This window comes from Capra hircus, chromosome 11, assembly GCF_001704415.2.
Source record: "Capra hircus breed San Clemente chromosome 11, ASM170441v1, whole genome shotgun sequence".
Classification (NCBI taxonomy): Eukaryota; Metazoa; Chordata; class Mammalia; order Artiodactyla; family Bovidae; genus Capra; species Capra hircus.
The window spans coordinates 92,309,571-92,328,326 of NC_030818.1; the positions used below are offsets into that span (position 1 = coordinate 92,309,571).

The following is an 18,756-nucleotide window of genomic DNA, read 5'->3' on the forward strand; positions in this document are numbered from 1 at the left end:
CCCATGTCCCCTGCACTGGCAGGCGGGTTCTTAACCACCGAACCAATAGGGAAGTCCCCTAGAATTCAGCCGACTGATTTTTTTTTTTTTCCTAAAAAATTCAATGTGTTCGGTTGGTTTGAAGCCTGATGATGGCATCCCATTTTGGCAAGGGCATGCTTTCTGGAAACTGACTTCAAGAGATGATATCAAGTTAGAACTCTGTCTAAAAGATGCTTTGCTGCTCCCAGCTGCTAATAAGCGTGCGGGGACCATTTAGTTGGGTCGTTCGCTGTAAAATCCATCTGCTGTGGTCACAGGCTTCTGGGAGAGTGGACGCAGGGTTTTCAAACTCATTTTCTCACAGTGGACAGTTTAGGAATGCTGATGGCCCTGACCTGTGACACCAGATGGCGCGGCAGTGTGCAGAGCCCTGGGGGTCCCCAGGCAGGAAGGACCCACCAGTGCTCTGTTTGGAGCTGGATTCATACTCACCTGGGGACACAGAGGGGATGGGACTCTGGAGTCGACTGACAGACCTAGACCGACGCCTGACCTACCACGTGACCTCCCAGGCCTTGTTTTCCCCTCTCTGAAAATGGGAACGGCCTTACAAAACTGCCCCTGAAGACTGGGAAACAGAGCCGATGACACCTCTAAAATGCCCCCACTTGGGAGGCACTTGCTGCTTATCGGGTGCCTCCTGTCCTTCCCACCTGTGGCCGCCTCCTACTTTTTGCCGGGAAAATAGAGGCATTTATTTTCTTTATAGAAAGACAAAGTCTCCCATCACTTAACAGCCCAGCATGGGCCCTGCAGGGCTCGGGGACTACCGGGGCCCCCTGGGCTGTGGACGGGCTACAGACCTGGGTCTGCCCTGGGCTTCTAGGAGAAGGAGGGGAGAAGCAATGGGATGAGGGCATCACACGGGAGCCACCCTGTGGGAGCAGGGGAGGTAGACTTCACACCTTGAGGGAATGGGCATCTGGCTAGAGGGAAGGTGAGGCAAGGATCAACAGACCCCCACCCCACCCCCTGAACTGGCCAACAGCTGAAGCGATCTTAGATGAAGAGCCTTCCCTTTGGGCTGAAAAAAATTCCAGAGAGGATGACTCCCAGCCGTGCATTTCAACAGACACTTTTTGAGCACCTACAAGGGACCAAGCTCTGTGCTGGACCTTGATGCAAATGCTCCCACTGGTTGGAGTGAAGGGGATTTGGCTCAGAGACCGGGAGGAGTGTTAGGAGGACGAGGAAAAGCAGGGGAAGGAAGATGTCTGTGGGGGTCTAGGACACATCTCTGACACTGACACCCATGACGCTTGCCGGATCCTACATTCGTGAGCATTTTCTGAGTCCTACTGTGTGCCAGGCACCATGCTAACGAATGCCATCCAAGACCCTTCATTCTCCTCCCTCAGAGCCTGATGGTAAGCTCCTTCCAGGGCCCTCCAGGGTCCTTTATAAACGGGGACCTTCTGGGAAGGGCCATGTTAACCCCAAACCCAACAGTGCTCTGGGGAGATAGGCTGTACAAGGGCAGCTTCTCGTCTGCCTGTGGTCAGTGGGCCCTGGATCCTGACTTGCCTGTGGCCATTTTCCAAAGTGCTCCCTTTGGCTGCTTCTGAAGCTTCCCCCCTGAGATGGGGGGGCGGAATATCTGGGGACATGAATGGAGACAAAGGAAGGGTCTCGTTGAAGGGAGAGTGTGACTCCCCTTTCCCCAACACTTCTAACGTCAAGCTCTGACTTGCTCTGATCCTTACGCAGGGCTTATCGACACATTCCTCCCCTCTGAAGCCCCCACCTTCCCCAGGGCTCCCCGCACACTCTGGGCACACATGGTAATCGCCCCACCATGGAGAGCTCTGATCAGAGGACACATGACCAGGGAACTCCTGCTGTGGGGTCAAACCAAATGGGACAGAAGGTGGCTCACAGGCTCCAGCCAGCTCTGAGACTCCGGGAGCCTTCCTGAGCTACCTCTCAGTGAAATCTGCATCTTAATAAGTAACACACAGAACACTGCTAGCAACAGACAAGCTCATGAAATCAGCCAGGTCGGTCTGTTAACTACACCCACGCAGCACATGATTGGGGTGGGACAGCGTGCAGGCCTCCTGGGTATTTCCACTTCATTTTCACAGAACAGGGTGGTAGAAGTCAAACATGATGTTCCTAGGCTCTAACCATATTCTCTCTGGGGGGCCGCCGGGGCAGACCCCAGACTCAGCTGCCTCCAGTTCTTTCCTCTCCATGGCTCTCTGTCTTGAGGTTGTTGGTGCCCCCCACCCTGCCCCAAACACAGCAGCTCTTTATCCCCAGTTGTGGCTTCCCACGAGCCCAGAAGAGAAGAGGCCATCTGCCACATTTTGGATATCATATGTCCGCTCATGGCTCGCGAGCAGGTGGGCCACCAAGAGGTGCTGGGGAGGAGACCGAGCGAGAATCAGGCGGGCTCGCCAAGCGCAGCTCAGCGGAACGCGGAGACTAGGAGCGGGATCTCGGGCTGGGACGTAGCATCCTGCCATCTCTCCACCAGCAGGAAGCCCGGGGGTGGCGTCTTTTGGGCTCAGCCTTCTTCCGGGAAGACAGAGCGGCCCTCAGGACACAGTGTGCCTGGAGTGGGAGACCTTGTGGGCACCGTCTGTGCAGGGCTGGGGCCGGCCCTCGGCCGGCGGGGCTGGAGGCGCGGCCTCCTGCGGGGTGCCGCTGGGCTGGAGCCGGCTCGCCGACGACGTGCCGCTGCGGCCACACACCAGGCGCTTCTCGTCCAGCAAGGACAGGTGGTATTCACACAGGTCGATCAGCGAGGCCACCTGCTCGTGGAGCGGCAGCATCTTGAACTTCCTCTGGGCCAGGTAAAAGAAGGCCTCCACGAAGGCCTGCAGGCACATCCCTGCGGACGAGAGATCGGCGTTAGGGGGACGTGGTGCGCGCAGGCGCCCGGGCTTCCCGACGCCAACCACCAGGCTCTCTCCCCACCGCTGTTTCCTTTTGGAGAGGAATCGGCCGTCTCAGCCTGCCTGACCAGCGCCCGGCCAGCTGGGCGTTCACAACCACTTGCAGATTCACCCTTTAAGCTGCCCTGTGAAGAAGGTTCAATAACCCAGTTTTACACATGGGGAAACTGAGTCTCAGAGAACTGGAGAGACCTGGGCAAAGTCCAGTGGTAGAAAGCAGTAGGGCTGGGATTTAAACCTAGCCCAACGCCTTATTCCCCATCAAATGTTCCCATTCAAACCCAGCCCACAACTTGTATAATAAGGGAGAGGGTATGAAGATGAGTCCAACGTGATGGCCATTCTATATGGAAAGTGCTAGGCACTCAGTCGTGTCCAACTCTTGGTGACCCCATGGACTGTAGCCCGCCAGGCCCCTCTGTCCCTGGGCTTTCCCAGGCAAGAATACCAGAGTGGGTAGCCATTCCTTTCTCCAGGGGATCTTTCATACCCAGGGATAGAACCTGGGTCTATTGACATTGCAGGCAGATTCTTTATCATCTGAGCCATCCAGGGAAAGCCCTCATAGGCATGTCAGTTACATTCCTCAAAATCCACACATTGCACCTTAAGTTAAAATCTGTGCATTTTGCTACATGTAAATTTTACCTCAAAAAGTAAAACATACCTGACCCCTTCTCTATACTCATAACTATATTCTGAAAGGTATTAATAGGAGACCCCATTCTGCACCTGGAAGGTGCTTCTACTTTGCCTTGTAAATTCCTACTCATTCTTGGGATTTGAGCTGAAAGTCACTTACTCAGCAAAACCTCCTCTGAGTCCCAGGTAAGATCTAGCCCCTGGTAGAGGCTTCTTGCCTTTTTCTTGGTAGCACCTTTGGCGGCTAGTTCAGGGTTTTATTTGCGCGGTTCACTGACAATCTCTAGCTTCCCTGCTGGGCTGTGGGCTCCAGCTCACCTCAGTCCCCCCAGTGCCAGGTCCCCAGAAGATGCTCAGTACAGAGGGGGACTGACTACATGAGTGAATGAACGAATGAGCCACCGCTAGGCGCTTCACAGACATGCCTTTGCAAGGTCACTATTATGATGTCCCATTTTACAGATACTCAATCAGAGACGCTGAGTAACTTCCCTAAGGTCACACAGCCAGAGGATTGTGGCTTGGAAATTCATACTCTGACTCCCAATTCTCTTAACCAAGTTGTGCCTCGCAAAAGGTTCTGAGTCTTCCCAACACCCTAGTGAAAGTAAGCTCCATGATCCAAAATCATGGGGCTCCCTGGGCTCCTTGGGGAAGATGGCTGTAAGCCTGGACCAAACGGCACATGGTATTTTTAGAGAAACCAGCTCCCACTCGGCTAATCCACACCTTTCCAGGGGCCTTGCTTCGTTCTCAGACATATTAGTTGCCTGCTCTGTCACTGTAGGCGGAAGCCTGGCCTGGAGTTCGTAAATATTGGATGATATATAGACCCTGGGATCTGAGAGATCTTTTTGTGTTGGAAACTTGAGCTGAGCAAAGACATTGCTTTTTTGTTTTGTTTCTAATCTTCTCCTAAGTCCATCAAAGCTTTTTTTTACTCAGCTTCTCTTGACTCCAGACGCTCTACAAGTCCCTTGCTTGGTCTTGACAGGAGCTGATAAAAAGAACAGCAACCCTTTTAATGTAAACAGAGGCCTGGTACTGACCGAGACGCAGGGGATGAGGCCTGAGCCTGTATGAAGAGACAGACGTTTTCTAATCACTGACTCTGGGCCAGGGCTCTCCTAGGGCGTACGTGCATGGGTGTGTGTGTGTGTCACAGTCAGTGGAAGGGTCCAGGACACGCAGGCTGAAGAGGCTGAGATCTAAAACCAGAGAAACCCGGGGCAGTCCCAGCCCCCAACTTCACAAGCGTGTGATCTCCAGAGCGCCGCTGCTCCAAGTGTGGTCGGCAGACGGGTGCCGGGTCCAGGAACGGCATGTCCCTGGTCCCTGACAAGATAAGGAGCTCGGGCCAGAATGTAAATCACCCTCCTCATCAATCACATTGTTTAGTTCAGCTGGCAGTGCTTTGCGGCAAGGCTTTCCGTTTATAAAGGAAGCCGCACGCATTTACACGCTAGCTTGAGTCTCCTATCCAGGACTGGAAGAACAGTGCGTGACTGCAAGTTTCATAGCTCTGGGGTCTACAAGCCCCCACCCTCACTTTAACCACAGTCTTCTCAAAAAATGCAGATTATGGGATGGGGCCCAAGACCCTGCATTTTTGCCAAGCTTCCCAGTGGTACCCAGGCTGTTGGTCTCTGGAGCACGCACTCTGAACAGTGAGGACTGAGCACTTTTTACTCAACAAACACCCGTTTCCTTCCCTTAATTGGAGGCAGACTGTGATTAGAGCAATAATACACCCCCTAAAATACAATTAAGATCTCTTTCGGGAGAAAAAAGTATGGCTAAATCATTGAGGAATCATTATCAATATCTCATTACTGATAAAACGAGAAATGGGGTTGACTGTGTTATCCTTGGTTTTCTTTTTGCTCGTCTACATTTTCGGATTTTCTATAGTACACACGTGTGCAATTAAAAAATATCCAACTGGAAAATCTAGAGAGTGGAAAAAGGTGATGCTGGGACAGCTGCTTCTAATCATGAAGACTTTGCTACTATTTGAAGTCATTGCTTTGAAAAATTAGAGTGCAAACTTTCTGCATACATGTTCTGCTTTGATAAAAAGTTTATATAAAGTATATGCACAAGGATAAAGGGGAATGGACATTACTGACTCCTGCATGGGTCACGTACACTATGCCAGTTCTCTGACCCTCACTACACGTCCCACTGTGCAGATGAGAAAACTGAGGCCCAGACAGATCAAGTAACTTGCCCTCAGGTCACATGCTGGTAAGCGGCAGGGCTGGGATTTGAACCCAGGCCTCGGGCTCTGCTGATTTTGTTCAGAAGCCGTGTTGGAATACAGACTGCAGCTCCACCCCAGGGTTCTTGGTTCTGAAGGTCTGAGAACCTGCACTTTGAACACATCCCCAGGTGGTGACGAGGCTCCTAGTTGGGACCCCACTTTGAGAACCCGTCCCTGCCTCACCTCTTCCCGCTGCCAGGCTCAGTCTGTTCTTTCTCCACTCTGAAAGCCCATCTACAAAAAGGGGCCTGCTTGCAAAAGGGCTAGCCCCCGAAACGACAGAAGCTTGACACTGGGCTAAAAACGTCTGCCTTTTAAGACACTCTGATTGAAAGCAGACTTGAAGTCAGTTATTTTTAAAAGACTAATGATGGAGCTGGAAAAGCATGAATTTGTTCCAACTTTGCATTAAGTCCTCTCTTGGTTTCTGAGAAACCATACATCCCCGGTTTCTTCTAGCATCACGGCTTGACCACTAAGGCGTGGGGGTGGAGTTGGGGGGGAACCAAGCTCTGTTGCCCTCTGCCAGGCCCTGCCCTTCTCTGTCTGTGCTGATGGAGTGTGGGCCTGAAAGGTTCTGGTAGGCCAGGCCATAAGGGCCCTGTGGGCCAAGGTGGGACTTCGGATCTCATGCTGAGGAAGACGGGTGGCTACTGGGAAGTTTCCAGGTGACATGGTCTGGTGGGTGCTGTGTTGACAGCAAGTGGCAGGGGCACAGGAGAAAAAACTCGGGAAGATGCATTAGGGGGTTACTGTGCTGGTCCAGGCGAGGGCTGATAGCGACTTGGACCAGGCAGCAGTCGGGGGAGGGGGCGTGGTGAAAGGTGATGAGGTTCTGGATAGAATCTGGGGGTCGTGCCTATGTCTCTGAGGGGCCAGTGCGGTGAATGGGGGCATGAAGGCGAGTCAGGAGTCCTCATGAAGAGGGGGCTCTAACAGCAGGCTGAGGGGACTGGCCTTCCCCTCAAGGCCTGTGGTTTGCTAACATTTTATTTGTAAAATAACCTGGGGACCTTGCCGGAAATGCAGGTTCCTGTTCCTGTCCCCTGGGGGGCTATCTGTTGGTGATGAGGCCCAGATACTGCTTGTAACTGCAGCGCTGGGGATCTGATGCTCAACGGTGATCAGGAAGCTTCGGGATGAACATTCCCTCTTGGCTGTCTCTTGAAGGGCTCTCGAGGAGGCAGTGGAGTGAAGAAGTTGAGAGCATGGTCTTTTGAGAAACCTAGTGCTGGACTAGCCCTGCCACGGGTGATCAAGAACCTCTAGGGGTGCAGAGAACAAGCTCTCTCCTCTGAAATCCCACTGACCACCTGTCTCCACCATGTTCATCTGCTTGGGCTGCCAAATATCATAACACATAGTGGGGGTTGGCTCAGACAACAGACGTTTATTCTCTCAACAGTTCTGGGGGTGGAAAGTCTGAGATCAGAGTGCTAGCATGGTGTGGTTCTGGTGAGGGCTCTCTTCTTGGCGTGCAGACAGCCGCCTTCTCTCTGCACCTTCCCAAGGCAGAGAGAGAGAGAGAGAGAGAGAGCCAGCAACCTGGCATCTCTTCTTATAAGGACACCAGCCCTATTGGATCAGGGCCTCACCCTTATGACTTCATTTAACCTTAATTACCTCCTCAGGGGCCCCAACTCCAAAAACAGTGATACGAGGGGTTAGGGTTCCAACATATGATTGAAAGTGGGGGGTAGGGTGTGCTTTAGTCTATAGCACCCTGGTCTGTAGCTTGGTTCTGCTGAGGTGCACCCAGTACTTGCAGTCTCTCCTACCATTTACCAGGTCTTCGAGATTACTTGAGCTATTTAGGAGAAAATGTAGAAAACCCTGCCTCTCTCCCCTGCTCCTCCAGCAGCCCTGCCGGATCACTCCTTACAGCTCTGATGCGGAGCTGGAAGCATCTCTTTGGTAACATTACTTCAGTGACCCATTACAGTAAAAGGGATGAAGGGAAACAATAGCACTTCATATTCTTTGAGCCTTCATTATGTGCAAGCCCTGGGCAAAAGGGCTGCACTTGCATTATTTAACTGAACGAATCTCTCAGAAATCTCAGGGAGCAAGTGTTACCATCAATCTCGTTTATATTCAATAGACTTGTCAAAGTCATATAGCCGGTAAGGTGCCTGAGCCTAGGACTGTTCCTATAACTTTTTGACTCTGCTGAGGCTTTAAGAGCCGTCAAAGAGATGGCCAGGTTGGGGTGTTAATTCCAGTCACTTAGAAGGAAGAAACGATGCTGCCTCACAGTGAATGAGGGAGCCCACCTCCCACCACTCCCACTTCTGCTGGATATCAGCAAGAAGGTGCAGAACCGTCCCCCAGGTTTTGCAAACAGGCTTTCCCCTCCTGCCCGCTGTGCCTAAAGATCAGCTGCTGAGTGTTTTTCTAAACTTCATTTGGGTTCATGGATCTCGCTAGAGAAAGCAGCCCTTGGAAACTTCCAGCATAGCCATCTGCGTGGCTCTCACCAAGACTGCCACTTGCATATTGGATGCAGCCCCTGACAGACCATGGCCTCATTCTGTCCATCAGCCTGGTGAGAGAGGGCCCACCGGCTCCTGGCCCCCAGCCTGCTCCTCTCCACGCCCAGGGAGGGGCTCTTGATCACTGGACTTAAGGATCGTGCTGGCGGCTGCGCCCTGATAATCTCATCACCTACTCTGGGGCTTGAGGATGGGAACAAGAATGATGCTGTCCATGTGTAGAGCACCTGCCAGTTTAGAAAGAATATCCATTTTCTCACCTGGTTCTCTGAGTTGCTTTCGGAAGAGGACTTTATTACAAGGATTCCCCACTTACAGTTGAGACCCAGAAAGGCCAAGTGGCTTGTCTAGGTCCCCTTAAGTGGACGGGGCGGCATTTAAACCCTAGCTGACTTTCAAACCCACAGTTCTCTTTCTGACACCATGTTCTTTCTTAACATCTGACATTTACGTATTATTTTATAGTTTATAGAGCACATTTGCATATATGATATAATTAAATCCAAATCACTGTCGACAGCCAGAGATATTACCCCAGACTGAATATGAGATATATATATATTTTTTCCCCTCAAATATACCTGTGCTTCCTTGCTAGTAATTCTATTTCAAAATATTGGTGTGCTGGGTTAGGACAGCTATTTGCTGATTCTTTCTCTCACCCCAACCTTTCAATCTCTTTCTCATTGCTCACCTGGAAGAGAGGTTTCTGTCTCATAGTGACTTTTTAAATGTGCAAGTATACAGGCTTTCTGTTTGGAATCGGTGGTGGGAAATAAAGCTGAGCGATCTTGACTAGAATTACTTTAGTGGTTCTTCTCTGTGCAGCTGAACGCTCCCCAGAAGAGCTATGTGAAGGCTGCACCGACTCCGAGGTGGTTAATCACGAGGATCTGTCTTCTCTCCATTCTTGGGGTGGCTTGCAGTCTGCTCTCATCTGTAGCTGCAGTTGGTCCCCCTAAGCATTACCATAGTCCTTCCCCCAGGCCTGGAGATGGGGTCTCAAAGGGCTCCACTGCGGGAGATGAAAACTGGGCCTTTCCCGAGAGATGGCATCTGGCTCCATGGAGGAATGACTGATTGGGCTGGTCTGGTCCCCACTCTGCCGCGTGCAAGCTGTCTAGTCTTTCGGGAGCCAGTTCTCCTCTGGAGGACTTGGTTTCTATGTCTGTAAAGAGTGGCTTTTATCAAGCACTCCCTAGAAAAAGCCCAACACAGCACTTTAAAAATACCAGTCATCTTGCTGCTTTAATGCCTGCCCTTTCACCTCCCGCTGCCTGGAGCGCTATCATGACGCTGCCTTCATTTGCTTCTTTTATTGCACTAACCAACCAGCTAGTCTCCACACTAGGCTGTCCTGAGGCTGGGGAGCCTGCATCCCCATCTCCGGCTGTCACAGAGCAGGCTTTCCGGAAGCGTTTGTGGAATCAATGAGGAGGCTGACTGGGATTACAGGAGGAAAAATTATGCTGCGGGGTTAGAGGACCTGGATTCTCACTTGGTCTCTGCCCTCCACGTGTTGTGGCTTTGGGCCAATTACTCCCCCTCTCTGGGCCTCACGTCCCCCTTCTGTAAAATGGGCTGAGGATCGGGCCATTTCTCAGGATTCCAAAAGCGTTAGGAGGGATGGTGGCTTCTGAATGTTTGAAAAATAATAATTGGGCTTCTCTGCTGGGTCAGTGGTAAAGAACCTGCCTGCCAATGCAGGAGACACAGGTTCGATCCCTGATCCAGGAAGATCCCATATGCCGTGGAGCAACTAAGCCTGTGCGCCACAACTACCGAGCCTGGGCTCTAGAGCCTGGGAGCCACAACTACGGAGCCTGCGTGCCTAGAGCCTGTGCTCCACAACAAGAGAAGGCACCGCAGTGAGAAGCCTGCGCACCGCAACTAGAGAGCAACACCCTGCTCTCCACAACCAGAGAAAAGCCCAGGCAGAAACGAAGACCCAGCACAGCCAAAAATAAAATAAATAAATAAAATTTTAAAAAAAGAATATCTTTAAAAATTCTGTTATAATAATTAAAATCTCAAACCACATGTATTGAAGATGTTCTGCTGCCCGGACTCACGCTGTGCATTTTCCCTGCACGTGTCCCTTCAATCTCACAACGACCCTGAGAGCCTGATCCTGCTGACATCCACACTGTGCCGCTGAGACGGCTGAACCCAGAGAGGCCCAGCCACTTGCCCAAGGTCACATTTCCTGTGCCCCAGTTCATGCTGTCCAGAGTGGTGGTACTGGGTCCCCCACTGCTGGTCTACACCATCTCATCCCAAACCAGATGGAAACTTCCTCAAGGCTCAACCTTTACGGGACAGAGGAGACAGCCATTCCCCTATAGCTGGGGAACAGAAGTCTCACGCACAGAGTTCTTGTATCTAAGCATTACAGCAGCGAGTCACCATCACCTTTGTCCTTGGCTAGATGGAAAAATTACTAAGTGTCAGGAGTGAACCATAAATAGACCTTGGAGAAAAATCATTACCCCCAGAAGCCCGCAGCACCCACATAACAAACATAAGCAAAGATGAAAGCAGTTATTCCATCATTTCATTAATCGCAGGTCACACCACTGGCGGGTGCGGAGTGGCCTGAAGGTCCCGCTCCAGCCCCAGCCAGGGTCACCCCTGATTCCATCATGAGGCGGATGCAAACTCCTGAGTCATCGTCTGGGGAGATGAGCTGCAGGGCTGGTCACCACTTCCTGCCACCTCCTTGATGCTCTTCCAGATGCTTCTTGTGGGATTAATGGCTCCCATGGACCTTCTGAGGCTCAACATTCATCCCTCAGCAGGGGCCACGAGCTCTGGCTTGGAAAGGACTTCAGAGATCACAGAATCCAGGCCCTTAGAGGACCACAGCACCACTCGGTGAGAAGTAATCAGAGTAGCTGGCACAGAGCACTTGCTTCGTATGCATCGGGCACTGGGGTGAGCTCTTTATGGGGTGCCTCTACCTCACCCTCAAAACAAAATCTAGGGACTTCCCTGGCGGTCCAGTGGGTAAGACTCCACGCTGCCAATGCAGAGGGCATGGGTTCAATCCCTGGTCAGGGAACTAAAATCCCACATGCCGTGAAGTGCAGCCAAAAGATAAATAATAATAGTAACTTTAAAATAAAGAAACAAAAAACAGAATTTTGTTTGAAAAACAAAAATAAAAAATTTTAAAAGCAAACGTCTTAAAAAAAATCCAGGTGGCAGGTGCATTTCTGATTTCCGTTTCAGCCTGTGGTTGCTCACCTGTGTTTAGTGATATAGGCAGATTTTGCTTTTGTCTGGGCTGTTTATCAGTTGGATGCTACAGCTCCTGGGGTGCAGGAGATAGAGACGTTCACCTGGAGCCCCACAGCCTGCAGGGGATGCGAGCCCAGCCCTGAATCTGCCCTCCCGACCCCAGGTCACTCAGAGAGGCAGGGAAGGGGCTGTGGGTCTCGGTCCAGCAGGAACAGCCTGGTTTCTGGTGCTATGTCTCTGGTTCCTGCCGTTTCCCCGTGAGGTGCTGAGTCAAGGATGTCCACCCTGGCATTGCTGATGGTGGTCATCTATCCCTCACTTGGACACTTCCAGTGACTGTGGGGGGGAGTCTCATCACCTCCCTAGGAGGCTCTGTCTCGCTGTGTGCACTCTGCCACTGGGGTGAAATATGCAAAGCTTCTGTACTGGCTCTACTTTTCCAGAGAGCAAATCTAACTCTTCTTCCCCACCATGGCCTTGCTCTGAGAGGATCTGTGTAAGGCAGCAACCAGAGCAATTCAATTCTATAGACTTTTGCTGACCACCAATCAGGGGGATACAGAGCCAGGCAAGCCCTCATCCCTCATCTGAAGGAAGGGAGGGAGGGGAGGGAGGGGGTGGAACCAGGAGAAGGAAGGGTTAGAAGGCAAAGGAAGAAGCAGATGATGCCTGTGAGAGGCAGGAACATGGCAGAGCCTAAGGGAGGAGGGGGGCACATGGTCTGGAGTCAGTGCCCAGTGCCCCCAGATCGTCAGGGTCTCTCTTCTGAATTGTGCCCACTGGCCAGCAAACAGACCTGGTCTTGCGTTAAAAGGCTGCTTTGACATTGCATCCACAAGTCACCTTTTCATCTCTGCTCCATGCTCAGCCAAATTTCCCAAAGGGATGCTGGTGCAGGCACCGTCTCCACAGCCTCCCCTCCGGAGCCTCAGGTGGCTGGTTCCCTACCTCGCCACCAAGATGCTGTCACCAAATGACTAGCCACCTTCCCTCCCCCTCTTCTTAGCTTGCTCACTCTCTGCATTTGTCCACGTCGAAGTGACAGGGACAGAGTAAAGGGACAAAGTAGGTGATTACATGGTTAATACCCCTAGGGGGATTGTAAGTGGAAAAACCATGGGAGACCCCTGTAAGTTAAGGATTACTCAAGAAAGCAGGTTTGCTTAACCACAAAACCCAGCGGGCTGGCTTAGCCACAAAACCAGGTAACAGAAGCACGAGAGGTGCCCCCAAACAATCGAACAACAGTGGCATGGGGCCCACATCCTGCCTGGTGAGCTCAGAGAGTTAACGACCCCTAGGATGGAAAGGCACTCTCTGTACAGAGACCTGAGATAATGTTTACAGTCCCAGTTTGACCATGTAGGAACAAAACAACTCCCATGCCCAGCCTGGAGAAGGAGCTGATGATGGAAGCATGGCATCTACTCAAGAATGAGAAAGAAAGTGGTCTTTTCCACCGCCCACCCGCCCCCAGTTTTCCTTTGATTATAAAACTGTAGCTCAGTAAGTTCTCAGGGTATGGCACTCTCTCGCTAGCCCACCTGTAAGCTTCATAAGCATCCTACTGTAATAAATTACTTCCAATCCATCTCTTTGCCTCTCATTGAATTCTTTCCGTGCTGAGACATAAGGACTATGGTATCAGAGCTCTTCAGAGCGGTCCCCCCCAACCCCAGAAATGCCGTCTAGTGGTTTCAGCAGCCCCTCCAACACTCTCTCCCCTGCTTTTCTTTGTCTGTCTCTGGGAACTCCAGGCTCAGGCTCTCCCAGGCTTCACTGGCTCTCCTGCGCGTGGAGTCCTGCAGGGCTCTCCACCTGGGCTCAGCTCTTGTCTCTCCCTGTCATTCACTCCCTAGGCTTTAAATATCCTCTGTGAAATCAATGCCATTGAATTGTTATTTCCAGGCCTCACTACTTTTTTTTTTTTTTGCCCACTGGGGTGTCTCATCAGCATCTCAGAGAGCCTGTTAGCAATGGATCTCCGCGTCTTCTTTTCCTGACGTCAACCCCATTTAAATAAATTATCTTCACCCTCCTGGTTGCTCTAGCCAGAATTCTGAGAGCCATCGTTGAACCCTTCTCCCACAGTCCCTGCCTCCCCCCGGCACCCCAAGTACTTTCCACCCGGCTCCCTACCTCCCTCATCCTCCCCACCCTCTGCCTGCAAGACCATCACTCTCCTGAACCCCTACACAGCCTCCCAGCTGGCTGGTGTCCCAGCTTCTAACACCGCATCCAGAATGACCTTTCAGAAACATGAGTCAAGCTGTGTATTCCCCTGCTTTAAGGTCTTCAACAACGTTCCGAACAAATCTACATCCTTAACGTGCTGTCAGCGCACGGTGGAGATCCAGGTAGGATCCAGCTCTTGCCTGCCTCTTCAGCTGGGCTGCCCCGTGAGCCAGAGAACCCCCTGCTCTGATGAAACCCTCTTCCCCACTGCCTCTCCCTAGGGAGCACTTAGATCTCAGCTCCAATGTTACTTGTACTGACAGCTCTCCCTGACCCATCTCCTTATTAGGTCTTCTCTGCTATCCTTTTTAAAACTTACTTCCTGGAACTCATGGTAACATGCAATAAAGTGTTTATTTCTGTGTTTCTGTGCTTAGTGTCCATCTGTCTTTGCTACCATGCTGTCAGGGGTGTGGGGCCTGGGGGGGGAGTGTCTGTCCTACTGGTCACTTTGCACCTACCGTCACCACTTGTGCCGGCAAGGGTGCTCCCAGACCATTAGTTAACTAACTGAATGAAATCAGTATAAAGATGTGGAAGCAACAGATGAATGGATAAAGAAGATACACACACACACACACACACACACACACACACACACATACACAGAATATTACTCAGCCACAAAAAAGAATGAAATTTTGCCATTTGCAGCAACATGAATGGGCTTGGAGGGCATTATGCTAAGTGAGATAAGTCAGACAGAAAAAGACAACTACTGCAGGATATCACTTATGTGAGGAAAGCAAAAAATACAACAAACTAGTAAATATAACAAAAAAGGAGCAGACTCACAGATACAGAGAACAAACTAGTGGTTACCAGGTGTGTGTGGGGAGGGCCAACATAAGGGTTGGGTGGGGAGACATACAAGCTATTAGGTGTAAGGTAGGATGGATTGTACACCATGGGGAATATAGCCAATATTTTGAAATAACTGTAAATGAAAAGTAACCTTTAAAATTGTATAAGTTTTTTTTAATTAAAATTTTTAAATTAAACAAGTGAAAAGTAAATCATTCTACTGCTCAAAAAAAGAAAGAAATCTATAGGCGTAGTGCATGGTACACAGTAAGTGTTTGGTAAATGGCCGTCCTCTCCTCCCTTCCTGCTGCTTGGGTCACTGATGCTATGAGCACACTTTTTAAAAAAATAATTGTATTTAGTTAGTTATTGTTGGCTGTGCTGGGTCTTCATTGCAGTGCACAGGCTTCTCATTGCGGTGACTTCTCTTGTTGTGGAGCATGGGCTCTAGAGCATGTGGGCATGAGTAGCTGCGGCACATGGGCTAAGTTTATGAGCACACTTTTAGCATCTGTTTAGTGCAGAAGGAATCCAGGCTTTATGCCACACACATCTAAGGTCAATGGCAATAGGTGGCCTCTGCTGATTCACTTCGCTCTCAGAGCACATTTTCTGTGTACCCTGTCTGGCTCTTGGGTCAGTTCAGTGAGAAGACTTAGATGTTAAGGGGGCCCAGTCTGGCACTTGGAAGACACCCCACAAATCTGAGCTTCTTTCCTTATTATCTTTAGATGATGAAAGGGGCCAAGGCTGGCAGGGAAACAGTGGTCCTGGAGGGCAGAGGCTCAGAGTCTCCATCCCATTGTAGTCGCTCCTTATTTCCAGATAATAGGTGACCTGGGGGCCTTAGGTCGCCCCTGGTGGGTGGTTCAGTGGTAAAGATTATGCCTGCCAATGCAGGGTATGCAGGTGCAATCCCTGGGTTGGGAAGATCCCCTGGAGAAGAAAACAGCAACCCACTGCAGTATTCCTGCCTGGGAAATCCCATGGACAGAGGAGCCTGGCGGGCTACAGCCCATGGGATTGCAAAGAGTTGAACATGACTGAGTGACTAAACAACAATAGGTCACCCTAACTCACCCACCAGATGCAGCCCTCTTCCCTAATCCCCAGGACCAAGGCCTGTCTGTCCTCAAGAAGAAGCCCCACCAAGGAGCTCCGAGGACCCGGCCTGTCACTTGGAGAGATGATGGGAGGCAGATCAGTGTCAAAAATAAGACAGAGAAGTGGGTTTCAACTTGACTTCTATTAAGAATGTCACTTTAGAGCACAAATGAGAGAGAAGAGAAATGCTCTTTTATGCAGGAGTTTATTTTTGTCACTTTGTCAGAGAGAAATCGCAGCCCCGAGGGCACCGAGCTACAGAGAATTACCCAAAACATTAACATGCAAATTGCCTTCTTTGGAGAAGGTAATTTTATTAGTGCACGAAAATATTTCTTTCACTGCACTCGAGCTCAGAACGGTGCCATTTGGGGGCCAGTTGGGGCCACGGCAAATGGCGAATTAGGGAGAGCTGTGAACTTGGTTACGAGTTTATTACTTCCCGGACCGGAGATTATGCCTAAGACAGGGGTACCACACTGCAGCTGGCTACTGTGAGTGTACCCAGAATGAAAGTGAAAGTGTTAGTCGCTCATTTGTGTCTGACTCTTCACGACCGCATGGGCTGTAGCCCACCAGGCTCCTCTGTCCATGGGATTCTCCAGGCAAGAATACTGGAGAGGGTAGACATTTCCTTCTTCAGGGGATCTTCCCAACTCAGGGATCGAGCCTGGGTCTCTTGCATTGCAGGCGGATTCTTTACCATCTGAGCCTCCAGGGAAACACAAGTGGAGAGAACACGTATGTTCAAGGCCATACAGCATCCATGGCGGGAGAAGCAGCAGACCAGAAGTCAATATGTCCTGTGTCTCAAGTAACCAAGGGAGCAACAGGGGATCATTAGGGGGCTCGGACGTAGCCACTCTGAGAACAGGAAGCGGAGACATTCCATCCAAGCACTTGGTCATTCACTCACTCCTTCAATAAGCTTTTGCTGTGCTAGGCCCTAGGCCCCCAGTATAAAGCGCGTAGGAACCACGCATGAGCATCAGTATCCATGCAGGCAAATGTGGAGGGGACACAGACAGACACTAACACTTATGATCCGGCAAAGTCAGACCTGCAGGGGGGTGGTGTGCCAAGAACCCACAACACAGAAGGCAGTGTGACTGGCAGGGCAGGGGTCTTGGAAGCTTCACAAAGGAGGGTCATGCCGGGGGGCATTGCTCAGCCATTCAAGTTAGGGAAGGTAGGCTGCAGGCCGGGAGGCAAGCAGGAGCAGGGCAGAGGCGCGGAAGGAAGCACTCTGGCCTGGCCGCTGAGAAGTACCCTGTGTAGCGTGTGAGGGGAGAGCAGGGATGGGGCGCTGGGGTGCTGGGGTTGCAAAAGATGGACAGGAGGTTGGCCAGGCCCATCCCAAAGGCTACAGAGCACAGATTTTACCCTGCAGGTGGCTAGCGTCCCTGCCGGGCCTGTTCGGAAGAGAGCCACGTTCCCTCGAGCCTTGAGGAGGGAGGGGGTCCCCAGGCCCTGGAGTGCCAAAATGACAGAAGGTTGCGTGAGGCTGCGCTTATATAAGGCTTCCTCCTCCCTCCGCAGACGTAATCAGTGGGGAAGTGTGGGCAGAGACACCCACCTGCTACCAAGAAGAAAGCACCTCAGTCATATAAGGTCTTGCAGAGCACTTTGGGAGCGCACCCTTCCTGGGAGGCTGCTAGCCCTCGCCCTGAGCTGATTGGCAGCTACATCACGTGACCACGGTGGGGCCCCCCGGGGAAGTGCTTCCACGCCCCAGGAGCTGTCTTTTAGGAAAGCTGAAGGGAAAATGTGGCCGTTTCAAGCACACAAAGAGCTACTGTGGAGATCCTGAGTGAACACACTCCACCTCAGGGCTTCTCGACCTTGCCAGCTTTTTTTAGATTTGGAAGCAGAAAGTTCTTTGCTGGGGGAGGGGGAGTGTCCTATGCATAACAGTGTTTAGAGCATCCCTGGCCTCTACCTACTAGATGCCAATAGCACTTTCCCTCCTTCCTTCCCCAGTTGTGGCAAGCAAAGATGTCTCCAGGTGACAGGGGGTATCAGCTCCAACTGAGAACCACTGGTCTATCCAGACCTCAGAGAAGGCTGATGGAGGTCAAGGAGGCCTGATGACTAGAAGTCTCCTAAGTCTTGCAGTGAGATGGACGTCACCCCGAGGCCATGGTGTCTGCCTTCTCACCTCTCCCATGGGGCAAAGCATGCAGCAGAACACAGGTTTTAGCACGTGACTATGCACTGACTATTTCAAAAAGAAGTGTGTCTACATTATTCCTAGAAAGATCCAGGACAAAGAGCAAGTGAAGGAGGGAGAAAGCCAATGGACAGCAGGGAGTTCAGAGTCTCAGCATCCTTCACCTGTAAAGCATGGGGGTTGAATAGTTGATCTCTAAGGCCTCTCTGGTTTTAAAGACTCTGATTCCACACCAGTAAGATGAGCACACATATTAGTGAATACTGAAGTTGGCTCCACGTGACAGATGATGAACTCTGGGCTGGATAAGGTTTTATCTTGGGTTAATTTTCTTGTCTGGAGACAGAGAACTCACTAGATGACTCATGAAGTTCTTACTTCACTCTCAGGTTAAATGATCAAGCCCAGATTTCACCAGGAATTCCACGGAACACTTCTAAACGGGCCTGTATGGTAAACACTTCTAGAATGCTTGGCATTGGTACAGTTTCTTAAAGACCATTGGAGTGGAAGAAAGAATTTTGACTCTACCACCCATCAGCTGGGTGACCCTGGGCACATTTCTTAACCTCTCTGAGCTTCATCTCTCTCTTCTTTGCAAAACAGGTTGGTGTGCAAAGTATAAAATGGTTAGAGAGGACTTCCAGATACAGCTCTGACACATAAACAGCTTGGAAATCATCACTCCCATCCTTACAGCAAGAAAAAAGATGAGCAAGCCAGAAATGGATGGCTTTTCTTACATCTGTCAGAGAAATGAGGTCACAGGGCAAACTGCCAACCTGAAAATTGGACAGACAAGTGAACATGGAGAATCACAGCTGAGATCAGCTTGCTGGGAGCAGAAGTTGCTAGAGCCATTAA

General features: G+C 50.9%; 1 protein-coding gene across 1 annotated transcript in view; it reads right to left on the reverse strand.

Annotated features, from left to right (window-relative positions):
- TTLL11 (tubulin tyrosine ligase like 11) overlaps window positions 2,024-18,756 on the reverse strand; it is a 264,768-nt gene continuing 248,035 nt past the window's right edge. Inside the window, exon 9 of the mRNA XM_018055721.1 lies at window positions 2,024-2,878. Within this exon, the coding sequence (XP_017911210.1) occupies window positions 2,583-2,878 (296 nt within the window). The 3' untranslated portion in view covers window positions 2,024-2,582. The remainder of the gene's footprint in view (window positions 2,879-18,756) is intronic.